The sequence below is a fragment of the Lutjanus erythropterus genome, chromosome 23, assembly GCF_056507025.1.
Source record: "Lutjanus erythropterus isolate fLutEry1 chromosome 23, fLutEry1.hap2, whole genome shotgun sequence".
NCBI lineage: Eukaryota > Metazoa > Chordata > Actinopteri > Lutjaniformes > Lutjanidae > Lutjanus > Lutjanus erythropterus.
Window position 1 is genome coordinate 21,507,846 of NC_139339.1, and position 22,071 is coordinate 21,529,916.

Sequence of the window (22,071 nt, forward strand, 5' to 3'; positions counted from 1 at the left end):
CTCTCTTAGCTTATTTAGTCTAAAAAAATAAAATTCACAAAACTCAAAAAATGTCTAGAAAGGAAATATTCTGACAACTATTTTAGGTTCAAGTTTCTCTATTATGACCACTTTAATTAATGGCCTTCTTAACTTGTCATAATGTTAGCATGCTGATGTTAGCATGTAGCACAGCTTCAAAGAGCTGCTAGCTTGGCTGCAGTCTCTTTGTTGAATTGTATCACTGTCAGTGTGGTGTACATTGTGGTTTTCAGCAGTGTGGTGACGTGTTTGCTCTCTATATTTAGACCCCATGTTTAGTCAAAATTCATTAGATATATTAAACCAAACTTGATGTCAGTGAGCACGTGATCATGTTTCCTATATGGGTAATACAGTGTTATTTCAGGCCAACCAATCAAAGAGAGTCTTGTCTGTGGAGAGTAGAGAAACTGTCAGTGTCCTGTCATTCAGCACAACGATTCGAACGCGATGGCATCTGCAAAGTTTATCTTCTATCTGACATATTTGTTCTTTGGGAAAATGGGTGAGTTGGTTATTGTGGCTCTAGTTTGTATCTTTTGATTTAGAGCATGTTCAACATAATTATGATGAATTCAATTTAATAAATTGTGTTTTTGTCCATTTCTTTTCACTGCAGCTCAGATGACAGATCTGAAATTGTCAGTTCATCAAGAGAGACGTTTTGAATCAGCAAATGTCGGAGACAATGTGACTTTGCGATGTTTCTATGAAGGCGATGAAAAAGCTTATCTTTCCTGGTATAAACAACCTGTGGGACAGAAACCAAGGCTGATCTCTAGCTTCTATTCCAATGATGATAAACCACGATTTTATGATGAATTCAAAAACGATCCACGCTTCACACAGGATACTGGAAAAAATAAAAATCACTTGAAGACCTCAGATTTACATATTTCAGACTCAGCTACTTACTACTGTGCAATAAGTAGATCATTTATGACATTTGATTTTATGGAGGGCACTTTTCTCAGTGTAAAGGGTTCAGGTTTGAACGTCCCAGCTTTGGTCCATCAGTCAGAATCTGAGAGCGTCCAGCCAGGAGACTCTGTGACTCTGAACTGTACAGTACACACTGGGACCTGTGATGGAGAACACAGTGTTTACTGGTTCAAAAACTCTGAAGAATCTCATCCAGGACTCATTTGTACCCATGGAGGCAGAAATGATCAGTGTGAGAGGAAACCTGACACACAAACACACACCTGTGTCTACAACTTGCCGATGAAGAACCTGGATCTTTCTCATGCTGGGACCTACTACTGTGCTGTTGCCTCATGTGGACACATACTGTTTGGAAACGGGACCAAGCTGGACGTTGAGCGTGAGTAACTTTCTAGCTGAGCTGATCTGATTTGATGATTAGTTATTTATGTTTTCTTTCCAATCAAACTTTGTATAAGCACAGAGATAAAAGCTGACAGTTCTGTTTTGTTTGGTGTCTGTCTCTCTGCAGATGAGACAGACTCTCTTGTCTTGGTGTATTTTTTAAGTGGAGCTTTGACATTCACCACCATCCTGGTTGTTTTACTGGTTTTCTTCGTGTGCAGGATGAACAAGAGAATCAGCAGCCCATGTACAGGTAACTGGTGCTATTTGTTCCAGAGATAATTAATCAGTTGTTTGAAACTTGAGATTCTAATTACTGTATAAATCAACCTGTGAGAAAAGCATAAAACTCACCGTAATACTCAGCACTGCTCTCCCAGCGCAGAGTCCCTGAGCTGAAGATCTGTCTTCGGCTGCACAAATCACTCACTTAGCCACAAGTTTCATGCCACAGTCAGTAACCACCTGAACAAGCATCATAACCTCCATGAAATGACTTATTTCAGTACCAGATTTTGACCCATCCGGTCTAATAACTTTTGGAAAGTCCAGATGAGCTGCATAATTAAATTAATTTATCCCATTTAAGTTGGCAGAGGGCAAAACTGAAAGTTGCTCGGTCAGCTGAACCTTCGGGTGCTGGTGTGGGCTTAGGGTGTCTGACTTGGTGATACAAGTGATTTGAAAACCTGATTTCTTTTTGTGAGTGACTTGTACAGACTTGATTCAGGAAAAATAGTTGTACTTCCCATCTCTAATTTGTATCTGACATCTTGTGTTCACTAAACATACCTTTTGAATAAAAGAATCATTTTTGTGTTTCATAACCAGAGTGTCAAGCAAGATCGTCTCCGTCCACAGCAAATTCAGAGGTAAAATTTATCTTAATAATCCAATTATTATGATTATTATTAAATTGTATGTTTATTACACATCCACTACTATTTCAAATTTCTGTCAGGACTGATGTCTTAATCAACTTTTACATATTTTGTTACCAGGCTCACAGAGATGCAGACAACCTCCATTATGCTGCTTTAAATGTTAACCTGCCCAACAGACCAAGAAGACAGAGGAACAACACCAAGGATGAATGTGTGTACTCCAGTGTGAGGCAGTAGAACTGCACATATTGCAGCTCCACTTTTATAATAAAATTAGATTTGTGTATCTTCATGTGGTCTGCGGTCAAAAGATGCAGTCCAATGTTTCTAGGAATTATGTTCACATTAATTAAGATTCACATCACAATTTACATTCAGTTGAAACATTCAGTACCAACGAGAGAAGTGTGTTGCAAAGTCAGGTGTGAGAGTTGGGTACTCAATAGCTGTGCCATGAGGATTATGTTCAACCAAACCAATTCATGTATGTGCTTTTCTTTGTCCATTCTATGTTATTTGTGATGAAATAAAGTTAATGTATTCATGGTCTTTGTGTGTGTTCATTCTGTGGCAGCAGCTCCTCTGGCTTTATCCTTTTTGAGTGTGTATCAGAAAAGCAAAGCCATTTGATGAACGCTCACAATCTTAACAGTACAGCAACATCAAGTTCATGAGAACTATGACAGATTATTGTCATGTACATGTCCTCAGGCTGGTACTTTTATTAAATATGAAGTTTGGGTCAGATTTGACCATGTATACTCAAGTTACAACAACTTTCTGTGTCATGGCGAAACATCACACCATGGACACACCATTAAACTAAATGTCAGTCCTTTAATAACTTTTCATAACAAAAGATTCCCCACACCAATTTTGAAGTCAACTGGATTAATCCTGAAGGAGTTTTGCAAAATCAGGAAGTCACAACAAATTACCACTAAATTCAAAATGGCTGCTCTTTAAGGGGTGTGGTTGAGTTATTTTCCCACTCCAATACTGAAGACATGGAAGTGCTATGTGCAAAACCCATATCAGATGAGTTTTCAAGCACATTGAGCCCCCTGATGTGAATTAATTTAAGGAATAATAACAACCAGAGTAGTTTCAATTATCAACAGAAAGTGAAGGAAATATCTTCATAAGTTAACTTATGTTATGTTAAGTTAGCTAATCAGCTAGCCCTGGCCTGGCCTGTCTTGTAATACTACTTTGTACCTCAAGAGGTGATAGTCTGATAGCTGAGGTCTCCCCCTGTAGTTTCAGCTGGGAGATGTGTTCTAGCTGTGAGTTTGATACGTCCCACAAGCTCTCTTTAACATATTTAGTCTAAGAAATAAAATTCACAAAACTCACAAAATATCTCGAAAGGAAATATTCAGACACCTATTTTACTAATTAAACAGAAAACCAAGGCTGCATACTTTCTGATTTCAAGGTTCTCTATTATGACCACCTTAATTAATGGCCTTCTTAACTCATCATAATGTTAGCATGCTGATGTTAGCATGTAGCACAGCCTCAAAGAGCTGCTAGCTTGGCTGCAGTCTCTTTGTTGAATTGTATGTCAGTGTGGTGTACATTGTGGTTTTCAGCAGTGTGGTGAGGTGTTTGTTCTCTATATTTAGACCCCATGTTTAGTCAAAATTCATTAGATATTCCATTAAAATAAATAAATAAAAATAATTTCTAAGGTGCTATTTAAAAGTCAAAAGTTTGTCTCTTCATGAAGATATTATTACTTTCGTGTGACTGGTTTTGCCACCTTCACACTGAAGGTGGATAAACTTTTCATGATGGTGTGTCACATATCTCTCACATTCTTAAACCAAACTTGATGTCAGTGAGCACGTGATCATGTTTCCTATATGGGTAATACAGTGTTATTTCAGGCCAACCAATCAAAGAGAGTCTTGTCTGTGGAGAGTAGAGAAACTGTCAGTGTCCTGTCATTCAGCACAACGATTCGAACGCGATGGCATCTGCAAAGTTTATCTTCTATCTGACATATTTGTTCTTTGGGAAAATGGGTGAGTTGGTTATTGTGGCTCTAGTTTGTATCTTTTGATTTAGAGCATGTTCAACATAATTATGATGAATTCAATTTGATAAATTGTGTTTTTGTCCATTTCTTTTCACTGCAGCTCAGATGACAGATCTGAAATTGTCAGTTCATCAAGAGAGACGTTTTCTATCAGCAAAAGTCGGAGACAATGTGACTTTGCAATGTTTCTATGAAGGCGATGAACAAACTTACCTTTACTGGTATAAGCAACATCTGGGACAGAAACCAAGGCTGATCTCTAGCTTCTCTTCCAATGATGATAAACCAGGATTTTATGATGAATTCAAGAACAATCCACGCTTCACACAGGATACTGGAAAAAATAAAAATCACTTGAAGATCTCAGATTTACACATTTCAGACTCAGCTACTTACCACTGCACAGTTAGCTTTTCAGGAACATTTAAATTTGCAAACAGCACTTTTGTCAGCATAAAGGGTTCAGGTTTGAACGTCCCAGCTTTGGTCCATCAGTCAGAATCTGAGAGCGTCCAGCCAGGAGACTCTGTGACTCTGAACTGTACAGTACACACTGGGACCTGTGATGGAGAACACAGTGTTTACTGGTTCAAAAACTCTGAAGAATCTCATCCAGGACTCATTTACACCCATGGAGGCAGAAATGATCAGTGTGAGAGGAAACCTGACACACAAACACACACCTGTGTCTACAACTTGCAAATGCAGAACCTGGATCTTTCTCATGCTGGGACCTACTACTGTGCTGTTGCCTCATGTGGACACATACTGTTTGGAGACGGGACCAAGCTGGACGTTGAAGGTAAGTAAGTTTCTAGTCAAGGTTGGTTCATCTAATATGTTCTCATTGTTACTTGTAACAGTGGTGGACAGTAACAAAGTACATTTACTTGAGTACTGTACTTAAGTACATTTTTTCAGTATCTGTACTTTACTTGAGTATTTGTTTTTTTGGAAACTTCTGACTTTCACTCCACTACATTTCAAAGACAAATATTGTACTTTTGACTCCACTACATTTCTAGGAAGGTTGTTGTTACTTTTTGACTAAGCTTTGAAGTCAGCTGTTGCTGTTTTTTCTTTTCTAAAATGCAATTGGTCACATGCTGTGTTCCTCACAGAAAGAAACCAATCACAGTCGATCCTCTCAAATGGGACTGATGTAAAAGCAGAAATACGTCCAGGCGCACTAACAAGCACAAGCAAGCTCTCCCTCTTTCATTCAAACAAAAAGCGTCAATGGTGACGGCAGGAGAAAGACAAAATTATTAGATAGCATCATTAGATGGTTTCAGAGTTACAAGCTTCTGTAAATGCATCATGGAAACAATACAGCATGTATTGATATTAGAAAATGTACTTTGTAATTTGTACTTTTGAATACTTAAGTACTTTTAAAAACATGTACTATTGAATACTTAAGTATTTTTAAAACCAAGTAGTACTTTAACTCAAGTAAAATTTTGACTGAGCAACTTTCACTTGTAGTTGAGTAATATTTGACCAGGAGTATCTATACTTTGACTCAAGTACTGGGGTTGAGTACTTTGTCCACCACTGCTTTCTAAACAATCTTAGGATGAAAAACTAAAAGCTGTGTTAATGTCTGGATCTGTACAGATGAGGTTGACTATTTCTGTGGTGGATCTTTGGCTTTCACCACCATCCTGGTTGTTTTACTGGCTTTCTCAGTGTGCATGATGAACAAGAGCAACAGATGTCAGTCTTCAGGTAACAACACTGTCTGTATCTGACAGATTTTTTTTCTTTTGTTTTACTGAATGTGGTTTTTGAATAAACTTCTTTTTCTGTTTCGCAACCAGAGTCTCAAGCAAGACGATCAGCTCCTTCTACAGCAAATATAGAGGTGAAGATAAACTACTGACTGTAAATTAATTGTTGAATTAACATTCAGTTATATCTTTACAGCACAATACATTGTTTTGTGTTTTGTCTTTTTTTTTTTTTTTACCAGGATTACCAAAACGCAGTCAACCTCTATCGTGCTGTCTCACTCGTCAGCCTGAACAAGAGATCAAGAAGCCTGAGGGATCCAACCTGGAGTGAGTGTGTGTACTACAGTGTAAAGAAGTAGAACTGGACTTTAATTACTCTATGTTTAACAAATGTGCATATTTAGGATGCCTTTTTAGTGTCTGTGTGGTCTGAAGCAGGAAATCTCCACAATGTTGCCTTGTTTCTAGCATTAAACCATGTACTGTAAACTGTGTATAAAATTATATTGTTATTTCTATTTCTTACACATGAATGAATATTTTGTTGTTTCTGTAAAGGCCACTTCTGTGTTTGATGCTTAACTCTGTTTTTAAATGGTGTTAAACTACATCATGTGTTTCTATGTGTGAAGTGTATGTTGTTAAAGCTCAAATAAACATAATTAAAGTTTGGAGCAGTTTGAGTTGGAAACGTGTGTGTATGTTCATTCAAGAAGTATCTCAGGTTTCTTCATACATGACTATTATATCACTAGATTATAGATAAAATACACTTTAAGAGGCTGGGTGATTTTTAGCTTTACTTAATTTAACCTGTAATCACTTTATTCAGCACCTTAATCTCTGATATTTATGTACTCCTGTCCTTACTATTTTGCCTTTGGATGCTGCTAAAAAAAACACTTTTTCTTCCTTTTTTTATGGTATAAATGGATATACATGTGTACATATAAGCCCCAGTTGTTTTTGGTCACCTATATTCTCTAAGTATACACTGCATGTAATTGATCATTTAATTTAAGCTGGTAACTTTATACAACTGTTTATTTACTGATTTTATGTTATTTTTTATAAGTTAAAAAAAAAATATTAGATTACACACATATACTGTTACTGTTACTTACTTATTCTTATTTTTTTATTTGTTGTTTTTATTCCTTTGTGGAAACTACGTACTGTCACGCAAGGGAATGTGGGATGGCGAGGCGGGTTGAAAACAGAAAAAAAACAAAAAACAAAAATATATAATAGATCAAAAGTGTAAGAAATGCAGTAAGTGCAAGGATTTGATCCGTCCTCCACACAACTGCAAGCCCCACCAGAAGCATTTCAGAAGCGTTTCAACAGCGGAGTGTTTTGCCCACCTGATTATGTTTACTTGTTCAGATTTTGTTGATTAGGTCCTCTTTCCTTACTCTTTGTGGTTCTGCCATGGATAAACAGGCTACGTGGTCAGATATTTTTTCTGTCTGTCTTTATGATCATGAGTCTGCATGGGGTCTTTTATTTTGAAAATGAACTAGATTCACACTGCCTTTTCTGTGTCTGACTTCCTGCCTGTTCGATCTGTTCTGTGCTAACTGACACAGCATCTGTCAAAAATAGACTTGGCGCGTATCTGAAGCAGAGTGGAGGGGACAGCCGCATCTGAGACACGCTGAGGCGCTGCTGGTGGAACCACAAGCATCGTGCAGAATGGCTGCAATCAGATCCACTAACATGGCGCAGCTGTAAAGCCATGCAGCCATGCCTGGTGAAATTTAGCCATAAGAGTTTTAATGCTTGATGCTAATGTTGGCAAAAATGTATGAACAGCCCTGCAATCAATGCTGCCATTCATGCATGTGTGCATTACAAAGTATTGTTCATTTCATCTCCATTTTAACATATGTATGTGATGTGCTTGACAGTATAACTGAGGACTTCCATTATCATTACTGATTGTTGGCACTCCACTGTTATTGAGCTACAACATACAAGAATGTAAAGTGATGAACTGAACAGTCAGCTGATCAGTGTTTCTCAGTCTTTTTGGGTCATGACCCCCCAGAATAATCAGGTTGGTGTTGGTTGATCAGTTTGGGAACAACCTGCTGTCAGAGACTGTTCAGGGTTTACTGTATAACACATGGAAGTTACCAAACTCATGCAGGAAGACCATTGCTTTGAACTTTCACAAACACACTCAATAAAACCTTTTCCAAGGTAAATTATAGCGCTAAAAAGGTCATATACGGTAAAAAATAAATAAATAAATAATATGACTCACATTTCCCATCATGCATGTTGAACTGAGTAGTTTGCATTTTGCAACATAAAATAGCAAACAAATATTTCTTTTCTGTTTGTGTTTGTGTTGATTCAGAAGTTGGTGGTTTATGTTGGTAATTGTTATTTTTGTGCTGGTTTCTAAGTTTAACCATTAGTGAGGTGGCAGTCACAGCTGTATTGTGCACATATTGTGTGTTTGTCACTTTTGTTGACTGTCATTGAGGGGCTGATGTCACTGCGAGCTGCTTCCTGCCTCTTATTCCATGCTGCTAGCCACAATATTTTATTTTATTTTTCCAACCACCTGGCAACCCCCACAAATTATCTTGTGACCCTCTTGGGGGTCCCAAACCCCTGGCTGAGAACCACCAAGCTGGATAATTTATCGACTGACAGAAATGTCACTCTGTTGGTCTTCCTGAACAGCACAAAGATGCAACCAAGCATCAACCTCTGTGACTGAAAAATGAAGTCAAAGCACTAGTGCCAAAGACTGCAGTTCCTTGAATGGCCACTTGAGGCTGGCAACAAAATCAAGTTAATCTCCATAGACCTTCATATTCAAATGTGGAGCTTTACAGCAGAAATAAACAGATTTATAGCCTGGTAGAAAAGATAGCTTTGGTCTCTATAGCTAATTTCCCTGTCATGACTGTACCAGGGGTGAATTTTTACATAATTCACCCATTTGAATTATATCAAGGCTTGAAGTCATGCATAATTAATGGGGTACCTGCTTTTAGTGGCAGATGGGTGCCATCATAGATGGCCAGCTGTTAGGTAGCTGCTTCATTTGGTCGCCTCAACTCCACTCACGCTCCACCTCTTTGCCCATATTTGGATTCATCAGGAGTTAGCTGAGTCATAGATGACCAGAGCCACCGGCTTCATAATCACAGATCATCACAGATTCTTTATTCACTCTTTATTATATAGTCTGCAGACTACTTGCAGTAAACATCCAAAACAGCATCTTCAGGTCACATCTGACTACATTTGACACTATTCTGTTGAGAAATTAAGGCTGTATGTCTCTTCAGAGCCACCAGACTCCTTAAACAAAAACAGTAATTTTACCTCACCTCAGCCTTATAAAATTACTGTTTTTGTTAAAGGAGTGTGGTGGCTTTGAAGAGAAGGATATTTGGTTTATAACAACAAGGTAAAATAGTGAAAACATTCTGAAAATAGAGGGAAGACAAATAATAAGATGTAAACTGTCTGGATGGGTTTGAGGCATTTTATTAAATGCAACTCAACATGTAACTGAGCATAAATCACTGTAATGTGTCTTAATATAAAAATATGTCATTCTTCAGTGAATTAAATCGTAATGATGCATCTGTAACCATGTGAATCTTCTCCAAAACCACGGAAACTTGATACTTAACTTGGCAGTGAGCATGTGATCATGTTTCCTACACAGGATATACAGTGTCACTTCAGGTCGGCCAATCAAATGCGTTCACGTCTCTGAAGAGTGAAGAAACATCAATGTTCTTCCATTCAGCACAGCAGTTTGAACACGATGACATCTCCAGTGTTTGTCTTCTATCTGACATGTTTGTGCTTTGGGAAAATTGGTGAGTTTTGTTTTTATGGCTCCAGTATTTATCTGTTAATATATGATTTCTCCTCATACTAATACTTCTCATAATAATAAATAGTTATGCTGATGTATGTCACATTAAATTGACTGTGTACTCACTTTGTCTCTCATTTCACTTCTCAGCTCAGACAACTGCACAGAAATTCTCCTCATCTGTTCATCCACAGACTGGTTTTGTATCAGTTAAAACTGGGGACAAGTTAACTTTGCCATGTTCTTATGAAGGAGATTTCACTGCAAGGCTTTACTGGTATAAACAAACGCTCGGACAGAAACCGAAGCTCATCTCTGGTTACTACTCACTGGATAAAAATGGGACTTTTCATGATGAATTCAAGGACAATCCACGCTTCACACTGGATAATGAAAACAGTAAAAATCACTTGACAATCACCAATTTGCAAATTTCAGACTCAGCTATTTACAGCTGCATAGGTGGCTATTTATACAGGATAAAAATTTTGCAGAGCATGACTGTTGTTGTAACGGCTTCAGGTTTGAACGTCCAAACTTTGGTCCATCAGTCAGAATCTGAGAGCGTCCAGCCAGGAGACTCTGTGACTCTGAACTGTACAGTACACACTGGAACCTGTGATGGAGAACACAGTGTTTACTGGTTCAAAAACTCTGAAGAATCTCATCCAGGACTCATTTACACCCATGGAGGCAGAAATGATCAGTGTGAGAGGAAACCTGACACACAAACACACACCTGTGTCTACAACTTGCAAATGAAGAACCTGGATCTTTCTCATGCTGGGACCTACTACTGTGCTGTTGCCTCATGTGGACACATACTGTTTGGAAACGGGACCAAGCTGGACGTTGAGTGTGAGTAACTTTCTAGCTGAGCTCGTCTGATTTGATGACTAGTTATTTATGGTTACTTTCCGATTAAACTTTGTATAAGCACAGAGATAAAAGCTGACAGTCCTGTTTTGTCTGGTGTCTGTCTCTCTGCAGATGAGACAGACTCTCTTGTCTTGGTGTATTTTTTAAGTGGAGCTTTGACATTCACCACCATCCTGGTTGTTTTACTGGTTTTCTTCGTGTGCAGGATGATCAAGAGAAACAGCAGCCGATGTACAGGTAACTGGTGCTATTTGTTCTCGTGATGTTCAAGATAATGAATCAATTGTTTGAATCTCAAGATATTTTTCAGTGAATCAGGAGTGACACTAACTTGTTCACTGATGTCCTTTTTAACGAAAAAAGCTGAAGATCTGTCTTCGGCTGCACAAATCACTCTTAGCCACAAGTTTCATGCCACAGTCAGTAACCACCTGAATAAGCATCATAACCTCCATGTAATGACGTATTCAATATCAGAATTTGACCCATCCGGTCTAATAACATTTGGAAAGTCCAGATGAGCTGCATAATTAAATTGATTCATCCCATTTAAGTTGGCAGAGGGCAAAACTGAAAGTTGCTCGGCCAGCTGAAGCTCTGGGTGCCGGTGTGGGCTCCTGGTGTCTGACCTGGTGATACAGGTGACTTGAAAACCTGATTCTTTTCAGTGAGTGACTTGTACAGGCTGGATTCAGGAAAAAATAGTTCTAGTATTAGTTCTAGTAGTACTTCCCATCTCTAATTTGTATCTGACATCCTGTATTCACTAAACATACCTTTTGAATAAAAGAATAATTTCTGTGTTTCACAACCAGAGTGTCAAGCAAGATCATTGTCTCCGCCCACAACAAATTCAGAGGTAAAATTTATCTTAATAATCCAATTATTACCATTAAATTGTATGTTTATTACACATCACTACTATTTCAAATTTGTGTCAGGATTGATATCTTATTCAACTTTTATATATTTTGTTACCAGGCTCACAGAGATGCAGACAACCTCCATTATGCTGCTTTAAATGTTAACCTGCCCAACAGACCAAGAAGACAGAGGAACAACACCAAGGATGAATGTGTGTACTCCAGTGTGAGGCAGTAGAACTGCACATATTACAGCTCCACTTTTACAATAAAATCAGATTTGTGTATCTTCCTTGTGGTCTGCGGTCAAAACATGCAGTCCAATGTTTCTAGGAATTATGTTCACGTTAATGAAGATTCACATCACAATTTACATTCAGTTGAAACATTCAGTACCAACGAGAGAAGTGTGTTACAAAGTCAGGTGTGAGAGTTGGGTAGTCAATAGCTGTGCCATGAGGATTATGTTCAACCAAACTAATTCATGTATGTGCTTTTCTTTGTCCATTCTATGTTATTTGTGATCAAATAAAGTTAATGTATTCATGGACTTTGTGTGTGTTCATTCTGTGGCAGCAGCTCCTCTGGTTTTATCTTTTTTGAGTGTGTATCAGAAAAGCAAAGCCATTTGATGAACGCTCACAATCTTAACAGTACAGCAACATCAAGTTCATGAGAACTATGACAGATTATTGTCATGTACATGTCCTCAGGCTGGTACTTTTATTAAACATGAAGTTTGGGTCATATTTGACCATGTATACTCAAGTTACAACAACTTCCTGTGTCATGGCGAAACATCACGCCATGGACACACCGTTAAATTAAATGTCAATCCATAAATAACTTTTCAAAACAAAAGATTCCCCACACCAATTTTGAAGTCAATTGGATTAATCCTGAAGGAGTTTTGCAAAATCTGGAAGTCACAACAAATTACTACTAAATTCAAAATGGCTGCTCTTTAAGGGGTGTGGTTGAGTTATTTTCCCACTCCAATACCTAAGACATGGAAGTGCTATGTGCAAAACCCATATCAGATGAGTTTTCAAGCACATTGAGCCCCCTGATGTGAATTAATTTAAGGAATAATAATAATCAGAGCAGTTTCAATAAGATCCTCACACCGAGGTCGGTGGTCGGGCCCTAATTATCAACACAAAGTGAAGTAAATATCTTCATAAGTTAGCATGCTAATCAGCTAGCCCTGGCCTGGCCTGTCTTGTAATACTACTTTATACCTCAAGAGGTGATAGTCTGACAGCTGAGGTCTCCCCCTGTAGTTTCAGCTGGGAGATGTGTTCTAGCTGTGAATTAGCTACGTTCCACAAGCTCTCTTTAACATATTTAGTCTAAGAAATAAAATTCACAAAACTCACAAAATATCTCGAAAGGAAATATTCAGACACCTATTTTACTAATTAAACAGAAAACCAAGGCTGCATACTTTCTCATTTCAAGGTTCTCTTTTATGACCACCTTAATTAATGGCCTTCGTAACTCATCGTAATGTTAGCATGCTGATGTTAGCATGTAGCACAGCCTCAAAGAGCTGCTAGCTTGGCTGCAGTCTCTTTGTTGAATTGTCTGTCAGTGTGGTGTACATTGTGGTTTTCAGCAGTGTGGTGAGGTGTTTGTTCTCTATATTTAGACCACATGTTTAGTCAAAATTCATTAGATATTCCATTAAAATAAATCGATAAAAATCATTTCTAAGGTGCTATTTAAAAGTCAAAAGTTTGTCTCTTCATGCAGATATTATTACTTTCGTGTGACTGGTTTTGCCACCTTCACACTGAAGGTGGATAAACTTTTCATGATGGTGTGTCACATATCTCTCACATTCTTAAACCAAACTTGATACTATAAATGTCAGTGAGCACGTGATCATGTTTCCTATATGGGTAATACAGTGTTATTTCAGGCCAACCAATCAAAGAGAGTCTTGTCTGTGGAGAGTAGAGAAACTGTCAGTGTCCTGTCATTCAGCACAATGATTCGAACGCGATGGCATCTGCAAAGTTTATCTTCTATCTGACATATTTGTTCTTTGGGAAAATGGGTGAGTTGGTTATTGTGGCTCTAGTTTGTATCTTTTGATTTAGAGCATGTTCAACATAATTATGATGAATTCAGTTTGATAAATTATGTTTTTGTCCATTTCTTTTCACTGCAGCTCAGATGACAGATCTGAAATTGTCAATTCGTCAAGAGGGACATTTTGTATCAGCAAAAGTCGGAGACAATGTGACTTTGCAATGTTTCTATGAAGGTGATGAACAAATTTATCTTTCCTGGTATAAACAACCTCTGGGACAGAAACCAAGGCTGATCTCTAGCTTCTCTTCCACTGATGATAAACCAGGATTTTATAATGAATTCAAGAATGATTCACGCTTCACACAGGACAGTGGAAAAAATAAAAATCACTTGAAGATCTCAGATTTACACATTTCAGACTCAGCTACTTACCACTGCACAGTTAGCTTTTCAGGAACATTTAAATTTGCAAACAGCACTTTTGTCAGCGTAAAGGGTTCAGGTTTGAACGTCCCAGCTTTGGTCCATCAGTCAGAATCTGAGAGCGTCCAGCCAGGAGACTCTGTGACTCTGAACTGTACAGTACACACTGGGACCTGTGATGGAGAACACAGTGTTTACTGGTTCAAAAACTCTGAAGAATCTCATCCAGGACTCATTTACACCCATGGAGGCAGAAATGATCAGTGTGAGAGGAAACCTGACACACAAACACACACCTGTGTCTACAACTTGCCGATGAAGAATCTGGATCTTTCTCATGCTGGGACCTACTACTGTGCTGTTGCCTCATGTGGACACATACTGTTTGGAAACGGGACCAAACTGGACTTTGAAGGTAAGTAAGTTCCTAGTAGATGAATGCATCAGTAGTTCGTAATCAAAGTTCACATGAACATAGAAATAAAAGCTGAAAACTGTTTCTGGTGTCTGTCTCTCTGCAGATAAGGGGGACTTACTGGTCTTGGTGTATTGCTTGAGCGGAGCTTTGACATTCACCACCATCCTGGTTATTTTACTGGCTTTCTCAGTGTACAAGCTGAAGAAGGGAGACAGCCGCCAAACTACAGGTAACTAGTACTATTAATACTTGAGGGCTTGTATTCACTAAATATAACTTTTTATTAAAAGAGAAATTTCTTTGTTTCAAAACCAGAGCATGAAGCAAGATTTTCAGCACCCTCCACGGCAAATGCAGAGGTGAAACTTATCATGTAATGCATTATGTACCATTTAAACCCCAAATGTTTTATAGATTTTATAAATTCCATTAATAAGCCACTTTTACATGTTTTGTTACCAGGCTCACAGAGATGCAGACAACCTCCATTATGCTGCTTTAAGTGTTAAACTGCCAAACAGACAAAGAAGACAGAGGAACAACACCAAGGATGATTGTGTGTACTCCAGTGTGAGGCAGTAGAACTGCACATGTTATATTTATACCGTTTCAATAAAATTAGATTTGTTGGTATGTTCTAAATTCTGAGATAAATTTGTGTATCTTCTTTGTGATTTGCATCAAGTGATCCATTCCAGTCTTCCTAGAAATTAGAGGTGGGCGATATGTCCCTGACATAATATCACAATATTTCAGGCTATTTCTGGATAATGACATTCTTTATGATATTACAAAATGCTGAAAAAATAATTTGCGTTTAGAACTCACAGTAGGGAGGAGCCCCATGACCCAGGGCTTTCAGTCCTCTGCAGTGGCTCTGGTTCAATTCCACCCTGCTGCGTTTTTGCTACCTACCAACTTCCGTCTCTCTGCCTTCTGTCCTGTCTAATAATAACGCCTAAAACGCTCTCCTTGCTAACTTGAACTGACCTATGCTTTAACAGTTGTTGGTTCTGTTTTTTTCATGGATTTATGGATTAAATTCAATCGATCCAAATCATATATGTGCTCTGCCCTTCTATGTCATAACTACTCAAATAAAGCTAATGGAAACACTTTGATCTTGAGTCAGTGTGTACATATGTGTTCACTCTCTGGCAGCAGTTCTTCTGGCTTCATCATTTTTGAGTGTATATCAGAAAAGCATGTGATTGTCCAACCCATCCTTATGAGCAGCTGAGTGGTAAAGCGGATGGTATTAAAGTACAGTAAAATAACACTGGAATGATTTCTATTGACCTTTATTAAATGGATTACCTGACAGCTGACACACGGTGAATAACAGACTGAATGTTTATGCATCAAGTCACCGTATGCAGTGTTGCTGGTGGTTTACAGCTATTTGAAGACTTTCAAGTAAAAGTCAGTTGGTGGAGCAGTTGCCCCATTTACTGCAGCTGTGAATTCTCTGCAGCCATTGTGGCCTCTGGTGATGGGAATTCCGGCTCTTTTTAGCGAGCTGGTTCCTTTGGCTCGGCTCCCTAAAAAGAGCCAGCTCTTTCGGCTCCCAAGTGGCTCCTCAGATTTTTTGTTGCTCAAATTAATTTATTACCCAAAATAATGTAAAATTAATTACTAATGTAAAAAACATACATTATATCAAATGTTTATTATTTATATGGCTTTATTTATACACTCAACATACTCAACATAGAGGAGAGTACTACAATATTAAGCAGAGCGCTTAATTTTGACAACAAACACCACATATTATATTAATTACTAATTTTCTGTGTAATTGTAATATTTAATACTGGATATATTAGTCTTCTGTTGTGCAATGAAGTTTTAATCTGTCAACAAGCAGATATTTTGTCTGATAATAATAAAGATTATACATATGACTTATATATGACTTGGTTTTACAAGGCAGATAAAAGAACCGATGTTACATGTATCAGAAGGGGGATCTCTTCTATTTTAACCTCAATCAGCGATCAAGAACACACTTTATTTCTTCAGCTATGATCGTGGTCTGCAGACTACAGGTAACCTACAGGTGGTCTCTTCCTCTATTCTCTCTTGACTCTGTTGAAAACTGTCCAACTTGACTGTAGATTTTCGTCTCCACTTCCTGCTGCGGCCGCCTGATCTCGTCTACTTTCCAGGCGAGGTGCAGTTCATCTCAAATGAGTGTATTTTCTCACCTTTCAAGCGTGTTGTCTCTGTCTGTAGCACATGTTCTCTCTCGTCTCCCTCCCACTTCCTTACCACTTGCACTCCCTCCCATGTGCTCACTGTGTTGTGTCTATAACCCCTCCCCTCCCCCTTCTACTCAGTGTGGACACACACACACATGCCACCAATCGTGCGACTTTAACAGAAAAAAAGAGCAGAAAAAAACAAATTGGCTCCCAATCAAGAGCCAGTTCTCGTTGTTCACTTCAATGAGCCAGCTCTAAGATCCTGATCGTTCGCGACCGACACATCACTAGTGACTTCAGATCTCTCCAATCCTTTCCAGCACATCATCCCCCTACTCTTTCTCCCCCTTTCTTGTCATGTCTTCAGCTGTCACATAAATTAAAGGCATAAAAAGCCCCAAAATAAATATTTCTTTAAAACTAGAGAATTGGTTAGCCTTTAACCACTCCTCATACCAACTCTAAACTACAGAAAACTGGTCTTTGGAACTATATTATATACGGGAATCTACTAAAAATAAACTGAAGTTAGAGACACTCATTCATCTGAGGAACATTCAAGTTTTACATATTGATATTTTGAAATTTAGAGAGGGTACGTACATTATTTGTGTGTGTGTGTGTGTGTGTGTGTGTGTGTGTGTGTGTGTGTGTGTGTGTGACTACTCTGTCACCTATTCTATTACTAGGAGCAGTGGTTAGCCACTGAACAGAGCCTTTGTTATGACAACATTTACAAGTTGACAATTACAGAAGTGAACAGGGATGCTATAATGACCCACTTGTAGTCATGCAGTCACTGCGGTTAATACACAGATCAGGTGGGCTTAATTTAGGCTCCAGAGCGGCACACAGGTTTTTAGAGAATCTGTCTCAGTAACTAAATCATCTGGAAGTGCAAACATGTAAAACTATTAAATGAAAGAATAGTTGTGCAACAGTCTAATTCTGTGTTTTCATAATTTAGGCTTGTACTTTTTCTACATTTCACAGCCCAAAATGCAGTACTGTTTGGAGTGTTGCAGTTAGCCTGTGCCTGCATTGATGACTCTCTGAATCATTTTAAAACAACTAGAAATTATTCCTTTGATATTTTACATTCATTTGGTGTAGTCTGGCCTACTTCAGCCTGATTATTATTATTTGACTAATAATTGAAAACACAGAAGGAATAAAATCAGTGATGTACACAATACTGTACCAACACACAGTTCTTATATAGCTGGAAGGATCTGATATTGCAACTGGTGTTAGCATAGGTACTGAGAGAAACACAATACAGCAGCAAACAACATGCAATACTCACTGCAACACTGCACGAGCTATTGTACTTCTGCAGGATGCTACGAGTTTAATGTTAACACTAATGTTGTTTTTTAAAGCACTGAGAGCCACTGCAACCACAACGCATGTGTGTTACAAAGTGTGATATTGACACTACAGGTGGCGGTGAGCATGTTTCCTGCACCGGACATACAGGGTCACTTCAGGTCGGCCAATAAAATGCACTCCTGAGTGTGATGTTCTTCCATTCAGCACAGCAGTTTAAACATGATGACATCTCCAGTGTTTGTCTTCTATCTGACATGTTTGGTCTTGGCGAAAACGGATGTTTTTATGGCTAAAGTATTTATCTTTTAGTGGATGATTTCTCCTCATACTAATATTTCTAATACTAATAAATAATTATGCTAATGTACATCACATTAAATTGACTGTGTACTCACTGTCTCTCATTTCACTTGTCAGCTCAGACAACTGCACTGAAATTCTCCTCATCTGTTCATCAACAGACTGGTTAAAACTGGGGGCAAGTTGACTTGGTGCTAGGACAGAAACCGAGGCCCATCTCGTGACTCTGAACTGCACAGTACAAACTGAGACCTGTGACTGAGAACACAGTGTTTACTGGTTCAAAAACTCTCATCCAGGACTCATTTTACATGATGAGAAAAGAAGGACAAATGTAGCATGTAGAGCAAGAAGTCTATGCAGGCAGGTGTTTGGGGTGGCCAGTTGGGTAAAACACAGGAAACTCACACAGGAAACTGGGGCTGGTTCTCATGTAAGACCAGCCGTCAGCGTTGATTGTTTTGAGAAAGCTGGTACCTAAGGCTAACCAAACTGTCACTGTCACCTGATATGTTTCTCAGCAAGCTTTGTTTTTGATATTGAACCAGGCATTGCATTGACATTATTGCTAACTTGATCAACTTGTAACGTCCCCTCAGGAGTTGGCCACCAGAGGCTGGAAATTGACTGGGAACCAGCTGAAGTCGGCTGGGAGCTGGAAGGCTTTCGGTTGGGAGGGGGAAATTTGAGGTGGTTGAATGTGAAGGTGATTCTCTTACATGTTTTGACGTGATTTGACTAAACATTCCATTGAAACTAGTCAATTAAAAGGAGATGGACAAAAAACCTGTAAGCCAGAAAGTCTGTAATTTAAGTCCAAAGTTTGTATCCTCATGCAGATGTTGCTTTTGTGTAACTGCTTTTGCCAGTCCATTAAATTACATTAAAACATCACAAACCACCCTGTTTGTTCAGGCCAAAGTAAAGTTGAATACCACAGTGGCAGCGTCTATGTCGCTCTCACCGTGTGAATCTTCTCAGAAACCAAACATAACACAAGATGTGGCAGTGAGCATGTCATCCTGTTTCCTACCCAGGACAAACAATGTGATCACAGATTAGCCAATGAAATGCATTCACGTCTCTGAAGAGTGGAGGAACCAACGATATTCTTCAGTTTAGCACAGCAGTTTCAACATGATGACATCTCTAAAGTTTGTCCTCTATCTGACATATTTGTTCTTGGGGAAAATTGGTGAGTTGTGTTTTGATGGTTCCAGTTAATATCTTTTAATGTATCATTGCTGCTCATGCTAATAGTATTATTATAATGATTATGCTGAATTCTGTGAAGTAACTGCATTTAATTCTCTCATTTCACCTCAGCTCAGGCGACTGCGCTGAAATCGTTGTCATCCACTGGTCGAGACACAGACTTTTTATCACTTAGGACTGGGTGTAATCTGACTTTACAATGTTTCCATAAAGTTGATGTTCCTGCAAAGTATTACTGGTATAAGCAAACTCTGGGACAGGAAGCAAGGCTCATCTCTACTTTCCACAAATACGATGAAAATAACAATTTTTATGGTGAATTCAAGGACAATCCACGCTTCGTAATGGATACTGAAAATAGTAAAACTGATCTGACAATTACAGAGTTGCGCATTTCAGACTCAGCTACTTACAGCTGCATAAGTGGATATCTAAACACAGTAGAAATTCTGGAGAGCATTACTGTTGTTGTAACAGCTTCAGGTTTGAACGTCCAAACTTTGGTCCATCAGTCAGAATCTGAGAGCGTCCATCCAGGAGACTCTGTGACTCTGAACTGTACAGTACACACTGGGACCTGTGATGGAGAACACAGTGTTTACTGGTTCAAAAACTCTGAAGAATCTCATCCAGGACTCATTTACACCCATGGAGGCAGAAATGATTCATGTGAGAGGAAACCTGACACACAAACACACACCTGTGTCTACAACTTGCCGATGAAAAGTCTGGATCTTTCTCATGCTGGGACCTACTACTGTGCTGTTGCCTCATGTGGACACATACTGTTTGGAAACGGGACCAAGCTGGACGTTGAAGGTAAGTAACTTTCTAGTCAAGGCTGGTGCATCCAATAAGTTCTCTTTCTTACTTCCTAAACAATCTGAAAAGGAAAAGGAAAAACTAAAAGCTGTGTTGATGTCTTGATCTGTACAGATGAAGTTGACTATTTCTGTGGTGGATCTTTGGCTTTCACCACCATCCTGGTTGTTTTACTGGCTTTCTCAGTGTGCATGATGAACAAGAGGAACAGATGTCAGTCTTCAGGTAACAACACTGTCTGTATCTGACAGATTTTTTTTCTTTTGTTTTACTGAATGTGGCTTTTGAATAAACTTCTTTTTCTGTTTCGCAACCAGGGTCTGAAGCAAGACGATCAGCTCCTTCTACAGCAAATACAGAGGTAAAGATAAACTACTGACTGTAAATTAATTGTTGAATTAACATTCAGATATATCTTTACAGCACAATACATTGTTTTGTGTTTTGTCTTTTTTTTTTTTTTTACCAGGATTACCAAAATGCAGTCAACCTCTATCGTGCTGTCTCACTCGTCAGCCTGAACAAGAGATCAAGAAGCCTGAGGGATCCAACCTGGAGTGAGTGTGTGTACTACAGTGTAAAGAAGTAGAACTGGACTTTAATTACTCTTTGTTTAACAAATGTGCATATTTAGGATGCCTTTTTAGTGTCTTTGTGGTCTGAAGCAGGAAATCTCCACAATGTTGCCTTGTTTCTAGCAGTAAACCATGTACTGTAAACTGTGTATAAAATTATATTGTTATTTCTATTACATATGAATGAATATTTTGTTGTTTCTGTAAAGGCCACTTCTGTGTTTTTATAATCAGTGTTGTGGTTCATAGTTTGTGTTTTTAAATGGTGTTAAAGTTAATCATGTATTTCTATGAGTGAAGTGTATGTTGTCAATCAAAATCAAATAAACATGATTAAAGTTTGGAGCAGTTTGAGTTGGAAACATTATGTGTTTGTATGTTCAATCAAGAAGTATCTCAGGCTTCTTCATACATGACTATTATATGTAACTCTGTTAGACATATTAAATATTGATAGAAATACACTTTAAGAGTCTGGGTAATTTTTTTTCTTTCAAAATCATTTCTCCATTTTTAGCTTATTATTAGATGCTACAAATAGGATGAGATAATAAGCTGAGAGCTTGGAATTGGTTTTTTACACAAAATATAATAATACCCCCCCCCCCCCCCATAATGCTACTGCGCTTACTATTTTGCATATTAGGATGCTGTTTGAAAAACACAAAAAACAAAACAAACTTTTTCTTCTTTTTTATGATATGAATTAAGCCAGGACAATTTACTGTACTGTACTGCTTTAGCTCACACTTATGGATAAATGTTACATATTATGGGTCTAAAAATTACTTTTTTATTACTTTCAAAAGTGTAACTGTATTTAGTGGTGAGTTCCATCTAGCTGTCAATTTATAACGCTATTGGCAACACACTGGAAAATCATGTCTGAAAATGTTAGCTGCTAAGCTAATGCCAGAGTTTCACAGGACAGCAGCCATCATGTTTAAAAACCCTGATTAAAGTGATTAAAGTCCAGATGAAACACCATTTTGAGAGCATGACATGTCGTGATGTATTTCTGAATGAGACCGTTCAGACAGGTGGGACATCAAGTTGGGAATTCGATTTGTACAACATACGAGAATGTAAAGATATGCGCACAATTAGCTGATCAGTGCTTCTGAATCTTTTTT

General features: G+C 38.3%; 5 protein-coding genes across 12 annotated transcripts; all 5 read left to right on the top strand.

Moving 5' to 3' along the window:
• The first annotated feature begins 453 nt into the window (after window positions 1–453).
• LOC146306128 (immunoglobulin kappa light chain-like) lies at window positions 454–2,647 on the top strand. 2 transcript variants are annotated; one of them, XM_084711835.1, is made up of 5 exons: window positions 454–526; window positions 641–1,345; window positions 1,478–1,619; window positions 2,195–2,222; window positions 2,352–2,647. In XM_084711835.1, the coding sequence occupies exons 1-5, from the start codon at window positions 472–474 to the stop codon at window positions 2,469–2,471; spliced, it is 1,050 nt and encodes a 349-aa protein (XP_084567961.1). In that variant the 5' UTR covers window positions 454–471; the 3' UTR covers window positions 2,472–2,647. The 2 variants fall into 2 exon arrangements, with proteins under 2 accessions (XP_084567961.1, XP_084567962.1); XM_084711836.1 differs by having other exon boundaries at window positions 1,478–1,603; window positions 2,182–2,222.
• Window positions 2,648–4,260: 1,613 nt separating this feature from the next.
• LOC146306129 (immunoglobulin kappa light chain-like) lies at window positions 4,261–6,612 on the top strand. Its single transcript, XM_084713178.1, has 5 exons — window positions 4,261–4,264; window positions 4,379–5,080; window positions 5,899–6,009; window positions 6,102–6,145; window positions 6,254–6,612. Exons 1-5 carry the CDS (start codon window positions 4,261–4,263, stop codon window positions 6,371–6,373), a joined length of 981 nt encoding a protein of 326 aa, XP_084569304.1. The 3' UTR covers window positions 6,374–6,612.
• Window positions 6,613–9,753: 3,141 nt separating this feature from the next.
• On the top strand, window positions 9,754–11,967 carry LOC146306130 (uncharacterized). 3 transcript variants are annotated; one of them, XM_084711826.1, is made up of 6 exons: window positions 9,754–9,868; window positions 10,018–10,725; window positions 10,858–10,977; window positions 11,110–11,115; window positions 11,556–11,605; window positions 11,728–11,967. In XM_084711826.1, the coding sequence occupies exons 1-6, from the start codon at window positions 9,814–9,816 to the stop codon at window positions 11,845–11,847; spliced, it is 1,059 nt and encodes a 352-aa protein (XP_084567952.1). In that variant the 5' UTR covers window positions 9,754–9,813; the 3' UTR covers window positions 11,848–11,967. The 3 variants fall into 3 exon arrangements, with proteins under 3 accessions (XP_084567952.1, XP_084567951.1, XP_084567953.1); XM_084711825.1 differs by lacking the exon at window positions 11,110–11,115 and having other exon boundaries at window positions 10,858–10,983; window positions 11,562–11,605; XM_084711827.1 differs by lacking the exon at window positions 11,110–11,115 and having other exon boundaries at window positions 9,814–9,868; window positions 10,012–10,725; window positions 10,858–10,983; window positions 11,562–11,605.
• Window positions 11,968–13,598: 1,631 nt separating this feature from the next.
• LOC146306131 (immunoglobulin kappa light chain-like) lies at window positions 13,599–15,598 on the top strand. 4 transcript variants are annotated; one of them, XM_084711823.1, is made up of 5 exons: window positions 13,599–13,671; window positions 13,786–14,487; window positions 14,594–14,719; window positions 14,806–14,849; window positions 14,953–15,598. In XM_084711823.1, the coding sequence occupies exons 1-5, from the start codon at window positions 13,617–13,619 to the stop codon at window positions 15,070–15,072; spliced, it is 1,047 nt and encodes a 348-aa protein (XP_084567949.1). In that variant the 5' UTR covers window positions 13,599–13,616; the 3' UTR covers window positions 15,073–15,598. The 4 variants fall into 4 exon arrangements, with proteins under 4 accessions (XP_084567949.1, XP_084567947.1, XP_084567948.1 ...); XM_084711821.1 differs by having other exon boundaries at window positions 13,617–13,671; window positions 14,815–14,849; XM_084711822.1 differs by having other exon boundaries at window positions 13,617–13,671; window positions 14,848–14,849.
• A 2,617-nt stretch (window positions 15,599–18,215) lies between these two features.
• LOC146306132 (uncharacterized) lies at window positions 18,216–21,249 on the top strand. 2 transcript variants are annotated; one of them, XM_084711832.1, is made up of 6 exons: window positions 18,216–18,320; window positions 18,449–18,491; window positions 19,701–20,360; window positions 20,478–20,588; window positions 20,681–20,724; window positions 20,833–21,249. In XM_084711832.1, the coding sequence occupies exons 1-6, from the start codon at window positions 18,246–18,248 to the stop codon at window positions 20,950–20,952; spliced, it is 1,053 nt and encodes a 350-aa protein (XP_084567958.1). In that variant the 5' UTR covers window positions 18,216–18,245; the 3' UTR covers window positions 20,953–21,249. The 2 variants fall into 2 exon arrangements, with proteins under 2 accessions (XP_084567958.1, XP_084567957.1); XM_084711831.1 differs by lacking the exon at window positions 18,449–18,491 and having other exon boundaries at window positions 18,246–18,320; window positions 19,658–20,360; window positions 20,675–20,724.
• The last annotated feature ends 822 nt before the right edge of the window (window positions 21,250–22,071 follow it).